Raw genomic sequence first — 7,500 nt, forward strand, 5'->3', positions numbered from 1 at the left:
CTAAGCAATAAGCACTAGTCTAGAGAAGGTAAGAGAAGTACTACTGGAGAATACTAGTCTATATACACTCACGCATCTAACTTAGTCTAAACAGTAACTTGTATTACAGTCTAGACTTACAGTAAGTACTACTGTCTTACCATTGACTGACCTGACCCCTACAGTCAGACACAGAGAGAGGGGGGGGTCTGTGTCAGAGGTCAAAGATCATGTGATATGATTTAGCTCGGCCGACTAAAATGCCCAAATAATATCTGACTTTTACTTAAAACAATATCAAATCCGAACTTTGGGATTCTCTTTCTAGTTCCAGATATGAGATAGAATTTGTGAATCATTTCAGGAAACAAGACGTATGTCGCTCGTCACTACGTCACAGGAGAGCTATTTGAACGTAAAGTCGCTCGTCACTACTTCACAGGAGAGGTATTCGAACGTAAAGTCGCTCGTCACTACTTCACAGGAGAGGTATTCGAACGTAAAGTCGCTCGTCACTACGTCACAGGAGAGGTATTTGAACGTAAATATTTATTTTTGATTAAAATTGTTTTTTGTTGCAGAAATGCCTTCTGGAACATGTGAACGTTCATGTGCCTTAACAACAAACTTGTACGCCATCTGTAAATATGAATAAAATTGTTACAATTATGAACTTAGTTGATTTAGCCAGAAAAAAAGAAGAAGCCAGGAACCTTCCCGCTAGCCATGATTGGCTGAAATAATGGATGGTCTGGACATGCCTAGAGATGAGTTCATGATTGGTCTGCCATGTAACACGCTTCTGTCTATAACATGAGCTGATCAGTGTGTGTAGGTAATCCCTTTAAAACTAAGCTATTTTTCAAGATATCACAAAGAACGGCATTAGTGTTGGAGGACTTGTAGCGGTATTTATTAGAGAGGGGTAAAGAAAGATTTTGTTCGGGCGCCAGGCAGGTATTAACCATGCCGAAAGGAAAAGAGTAGAATAGAGAGAGTACCACTACCAGACCCACACACATCAGCAGAAGAGACTGCCTAGAGGGTATCCTGTTTACCAGATAGCCAGTGGAGAGAAAAAAGAATACACACCATATAAAACCCACATCACAGCACAGGGGTAACCCCAACAAGAATACCTCATACAATAATACTAATAATGGCAGAGCAATTCAACAGCAACGTCATACAAGAACGAACCCAGTCATCAACATAGGATTTGCAATAATCTGTATTATTGTCTAGTGGATGAGTGCAGAGGGTATGAATCGACACAACAAAGGCCTTAAAAATGTCCACAGTCTTCTCGGCCACATGTCATTAGTACACCTCAATACAGTTCACATAACAATACACAACTTGCAAGCAACCTCCCTTTTAACTAAAATGTCCAAATACTTCCGGCAGGGCAATAATAGTCCAGCTCTAATGAACTTCAATGGGAAGTGCATTGGACAAATAGAGCGTCTGTTGCAGGGTAAAGCACTGGAACGATAGAGGGAAGAGAACAAGAGAACAAGAGAGATCTTAGCTGTGGTCTTCAGGCGTGCAGGTGTACTGTCTGACTGTCCGATGGTTTGTTGGTTTGCATGTTAAAGCTTCGCAACAATGTTGCTACTAATCCGTGCGATCCATAACGGGCGCGGTCCCAAACGAAAACCACCACGACCTAGAGCGATTACACCGATGATTGAGTTAAATACTCTATAAACTACACACGCTGAAAACAACCACGACCTAGAGCGATTACACCGATGATTGAGTTAAACACTCTATAAACTACACACGCTGAAAACAAACAAAACGTCTGCAGCACAGCACACACAATCAAACTGTCGCGCCACCAAAGAGCCCCTCCCCAAAGAGCTGAACGAGCTCTCTTCATTTCCTCCTTCCTTACTGCTCATGCGCTCTTAAAGTGGCAGTGCACGGTGAAGGCTCCGTGCAGATTTCGCCACAGACTGAGTTCTGAAATCAGTAGAATGTCCGGTGGAAGCAGAGTTAGACAGATGAGGAGATGGAGAATATTCTGGTGTTTGATTGAAAATTTGCGGAGGGAGTCGAAAAGAGAACACACAGAAGGCTGTTGTATAAAATACCTGTCTCCGGATTACATCTTCAAACTGAGGGCAACAATGGCATCCGTGACAGAGAGGGAGAAGCATTCATCCATGCACACGGGTAAGAGAGTAGGTAGCTACAATTTCAGATATGATAAGTTTCTAATTTTGTCAGAAAGTCATTTTCTGTTAGCTAGCTAGCTAATGTTATGTGTATGATCTGTGTAGTAATATTATTCGTATCTCAGAGCCATTTGCATAGCTAGTTATAGCCTAATGTTAGCGAGCTTTTTATTGAACCGACAGTAATTGCAGAAGACCAGACTGAGTCGGTCGGTCACATTTATGGAATATGAGATGTTAGAGTACAGAGGAACAGCAGATGGCGCCATGGTTACAGAGTTAACTCTTTCCTGTCCAGGGCCACTCCCAGAATACACAGGAAGGAGGAATGAAGGGAGGAATTAAAAACATGAAGTGAGCGGGGGGGGGGGGGAGTGAAGGAGTTGATCTTACCATCTGTTTTATCTGAGGCATCATCTTTAGTGTGAGAGAGACACAGAGAGAGAGATGCAGAGCGAGAGATGCAGAGAGAGAGAGAGATGCAGAGAGAGAGAGAGATGCAGAGAGAGAGAGATGCAGAGAGAAATGCAGAGAGAGAGATGCAGAGAGAGAGATGCAGAGAGAAATGCAGAGAGAGAGAGATGCAGAGAGAGATGAAGAGAGAGATGAGCGAGAGAGAGAGAGATGAAGAGAGAGATGAGCAAGAGAGAGAGAGATGAGCGAGAGAGAGAGATGAGCGAGAGAGAGAGAGATGAGCGAGAGAGAGAGAGATGAGCGAGAGAGAGAGAGATGAGCGAGAGAGAGAGAGATGAGCGAGAGAGAGAGAGATGAGCGAGAGAGAGAGAGATGAGCGAGAGAGAGAGATGAGCGAGAGAGAGAGAGATGAGCGAGAGAGAGAGAGATGAGCGAGAGAGAGAGAGATGAGCGAGAGAGAGAGAGATGAGCGAGAGAGAGAGAGATGAGCGCGAGAGAGAGATGAGCGCGAGAGAGAGATGAGCGCGAGAGATGCAGCGAGAGAGAGATGCAGCGAGAGAGAGAGATACAGAGAGGGAGAGAGATGCAGAGAGGGAGAGAGATGCAGTGAGGGAGAGAGATGCAGTGAGGGAGAGAGATGCAGTGAGGGAGAAAGAGGTATAGTATCTATGTTAGTAACAGAACATAGTCCAACAGTGAATCATGCGGAACAACTAACGTGCCTAACAAATACACACTGACAGCACATATCTACACAAACACACACTGACAGCACATATCTACACAAACACACACTGACAGCACATATCTACACAAACACACTGACAGCACATATCTACACAAACACACACTGACAGCACATATCTACACAAACACACACTGACAGCACATATCTACACAACTAACGTGCCTAACAAACACACACTGACAGCACATATCTACACAAACACACACACTGACAGCACATATCTACACAAACACACACTGACAGCACATATCTACACAAATACACACTGACAGCACATATCTACACAAATACAGACATACAACACACATACAGGCAGCAAGCACACACAGAGCCACACTCAGACAAACATGGGAGACGAGAGAGGCAGGAAGTATATTCAGAAAGATGTTCAGCCCAGGTCCCGAAAACACTAGGAAATAATTTTAACATTCAGCACCATACCTGTGTGTGTGTGCACACGCGCGTGCTTGGGTGATTGATTATTTGATAGACCATATCAGTCAGCTGTCTGTCACTCAGACTCATGTCTAAACTGCCTGTCTGATTGGTTGGCTGTCTGGTTTGATTGACAGCTTCCTTACCCAATGAGGAGTAGGAGCCGGGGGTCAGTCTCACTGGCCCCACCTGCCCGATGTGCCGCTGCTTAGCAACCGTTGCCGCATTAACATCTACATCGCTACGGGAACGCTGTAGGGAGCCCGGCGACGCCCCGCCCTTATGACCCGCCGGGACTGGGAGGGGAAGGGAGGATATATATATTTACACACACACACACACACACATACTATACAATCACTTTCTGGCACATAACAGTGGATTCCCGAAAGTATGTGGGAAAATGAAGGGGTCTGGATACTTTCTGAATGAAACAAATAACGTACACGCCACAAAATCATGTAATCAATACCGGAGAGGTAGTGTGTCTCACCTCTTCCAGGAGCAGCTGACCATTTAGATGACAGAGGACGACTGGGAGAGAGAGAGAGAGAGAGAGAGAGAGAGAGAGAGAGAGAGAGAGAGAGAGAGAGAGAGAAAAGAGGAGAGTAGAGAGAGGAGAGAGAAGAGAGTAGAGAGAGAGGAGAGCGAAGAGAGTAGAGAGAGGAGAGAGAAGAGAGAGAGAGGAGAGAAAGAGAGTAGAGAGAGAGGAGAGAGAAGAGAGAGAGAGGAGAGAAAGAGTGTAGAGAGAAGAGAGAGAGAAGAGAGTAGAGAGAGAGGAGAGAGAAGAGAGAGAGAGAAGAGAGTAGAGAGAGAGGAGAGAAGGAAAGAGCGAGAGCAGAATATTACTTTCCGGGTACCTCTGAGCCCCTCCTCTCAAAAACATATAGTTAAAGGGGTCATTACTTAAGGCTCTCCTGTGATGAGGAAGAGGAGCGGTCGCTCTGAGGAAGAGACGTCACGCTCCCAGAACTCTTGAGAGACGATTGGAGGCTCTTCTGATAGGACGGCTCTAACGAGTTGAACAGAGAGTCTGCCTCCCCCGGGAAATGGTTCCTAAGACCCCAGTATGCCCTGAGAGAGAGGAATAATGTGTGAGTATGTCTGTAGGAAAATGTGTGTAATGCTGAGTGTGTGTGTGTAATGCTGAGTGTGTGTGTGTAATGCTGAGTGTGTGTGTGTGTAATGCTGAGTGTGTGTGTGTGTAATGCTGAGTGTGTGTGTATGTATTCTTACTTGCGGGCCTCTACCCTGGCCTCTGCGTCGGCATCTGCGATTCCCTTCTTAATGCTGGCGACCATCACCGCTGTATGTCTGAGAGACAGCGAGAAACTATTAGACCTGGTTACTGATCACAGCCTTAGAAAGACCTTGACAAAGATGTCAGAGAGACAGCGAGACAAACTATTAGACCTGGTTACTGATCACAGCCTTAGAAAAACCTTGACAAAGATGTCAGAGACAGCGAGACAAACTATTAGACCTGGTTACTGATCACAGCCTTAGAAAGACCTTGACAAAGATGTCAGAGAGACAGCGAGACAAACTATTAGACCTGGTTACTGATCACAGCCTTAGAAAGACCTTGACAAAGATGTCAGAGACAGCGAGAAACTATTAGACCTGGTTACTGATCACAGCCTTAGAAAAACCTTGACAAAGATGTCAGAGACAGCGAGACAAACTATTAGACCTGGTTACTGATCACAGCCTTAGAAAGACCTTGACAAAGATGTCAGAGACAGCGAGAAACTATTAGACCTGGTTACTGATCACAGCCTTAGAAAAACCTTGACAAAGATGTCAGAGACAGCGAGACAAACTATTAGACCTGGTTACTGATCACAGCCTTAGAAAGACCTTGACAAAGATGTCAGAGAGACAGCGAGACAAACTATTAGACCTGGTTACTGATCACAGCCTTAGAAAGACCTTGACAAAGATGTCAGAGACAGCGAGAAACTATTAGACCTGGTTACTGATCACAGCCTTAGAAAAACCTTGACAAAGATGTCAGAGACAGCGAGACAAACTATTAGACCTGGTTACTGATCACAGCCTTAGAAAGACCTTGACAAAGATGTCAGAGACAGCGAGAAACTATTAGACCTGGTTACTGATCACAGCCTTAGAAAAACCTTGACAAAGATGTCAGAGACAGCGAGACAAACTATTAGACCTGGTTACTGATCACAGCCTTAGAAAGACCTTGACAAAGATGTCAGAGACAGCGAGAAACTATTAGACCTGGTTACTGATCACAGCCTTAGAAAGACCTTAACAAAGATGTCAGAGACAGCGAGACAAACTATTAGACCTGGTTACTGATCACAGCCTTAGAAAGACCTTGACAAAGATGTCAGAGACAGCGAGAAACTATTAGACCTGGTTACTGATCACAGCATTAGAAAGACCTTGACAAAGATGTCAGAGACAGCGAGAAACTATTAGACCTGGTTACTGATCACAGCCTTAGAAAGACCTTGACAAAGATGTCAGAGACAGCGAGACAAACTATTAGACCTGGTTACTGATCACAGCCTTAGAAAAACCTTGACAAAGATGTCAGAGAGACAGCGAGACAAACTATTAGACCTGGTTACTGATCACAGCCTTAGAAAGACCTTGACAAAGATGTCAGAGACAGCAAGACAAATTATTAGACCTGGTTACTGATCACAGCCTTAGAAAGACCTTGACAAATTACAGGCTCAGTGAACACAGCCTTGCCATTGAGAAGGGTAGACACAGGAAAACCTGGCTCCCTGTAGAGGAAAGGCTGTGCAACCACTGCACCACAGCAGAACCTGGCTCCCTGTAGAGGAAAGGCTGTGAAACCACTGCACAACAACAGAACCTGAGACGGAGCTGCATTTCCTGACAAAATGTCAAAAATATAAAACAATTAGAGAGTGTCATTTCCCAAAATGTGAAACCCCTATTCAAGGTTTCAAAGACCTCTCTGATGAGGACAGGCTACCCGTCCTGTTGGGGGAGGACGCAGAGAGCTGTGGGTTGGCAGCGCACTACATTGCTGCCTGCCATAAGATGAGGGACAGTGTCTGACAGACCACTACATTGCTGCATGCCATAAGATGAGGGACAGTGTCTGACAGACCACTACATTGCTGCCTGCCATAAGATGAAGGACAGTGTCTGACAGACCAGTACATTGCTGCCTGCCATAAGATGAGGGACAGTGTCTGACAGACCACTACATTGCTGCCTGCCATAAGATGAGGGACAGTGTCTGACAGACCACTACATTGCTGCCTGCCATAAGATGAGGGACAGTGTCTGACAGACCACTACATTGCTGCATGCCATAAGATGAGGGACAGTGTCTGACAGACCAGTACATTGCTGCCTGCCATAAGATGAGGGACAGTGTCTGACAGACCACTACATTGCTGCATGCCATAAGATGAGGGACAGTGTCTGACAGACCAGTACATTGCTGCCTGCCATAAGATGAGGGACAGTGTCTGACAGACCACTACATTGCTGCCTGCCATAAGATGAGGGACAGTGTCTGACAGACCACTACATTGCTGCCTGCCATAAGATGAGGGACAGTGTCTGACAGACCACTACATTGCTGCCTGTTTACTTTGACACGTGGTTATTGTCGTTAGTGATCGTCAGTGGGGGACAATCTCGATTATTACGGTTTTAACTAATGTTAATATTGTAAATTAATCATTTCATTTACAGAGTACGCTTTGGCAATATGTACATCAC

The 7,500-nt window shown here is 45.1% G+C and overlaps 1 protein-coding gene across 37 annotated transcripts in view; it reads right to left on the reverse strand.

Moving 5' to 3' along the window:
* The window catches only part of LOC139392150 (CLIP-associating protein 2-like), a 117,476-nt gene that overhangs the window by 39,635 nt on the left and 70,341 nt on the right, over nt 1-7,500 (reverse strand). For 28 of the 37 annotated variants that reach the window (XM_071139912.1, XM_071139906.1, XM_071139910.1 and 25 more), the window contains 5 exons: nt 4,996-5,073; nt 4,666-4,833; nt 4,253-4,293; nt 3,906-4,055; nt 2,556-2,579 (listed from right to left, as the gene is read on the reverse strand). In XM_071139912.1, coding sequence (XP_070996013.1) covers nt 2,556-2,579; nt 3,906-4,055; nt 4,253-4,293; nt 4,666-4,833; nt 4,996-5,073 — 461 coding nt within the window. The remainder of the gene's footprint in view (nt 1-2,555; nt 2,580-3,905; nt 4,056-4,252; nt 4,294-4,665; nt 4,834-4,995; nt 5,074-7,500) is intronic. The other 9 variants (XM_071139913.1, XM_071139909.1, XM_071139898.1 and 6 more) reach the window with 2 other exon arrangements.

Source organism: Oncorhynchus clarkii, chromosome 32 (assembly GCF_045791955.1).
Source record: "Oncorhynchus clarkii lewisi isolate Uvic-CL-2024 chromosome 32, UVic_Ocla_1.0, whole genome shotgun sequence".
In the NCBI taxonomy this organism is placed as follows: domain Eukaryota; kingdom Metazoa; phylum Chordata; class Actinopteri; order Salmoniformes; family Salmonidae; genus Oncorhynchus; species Oncorhynchus clarkii.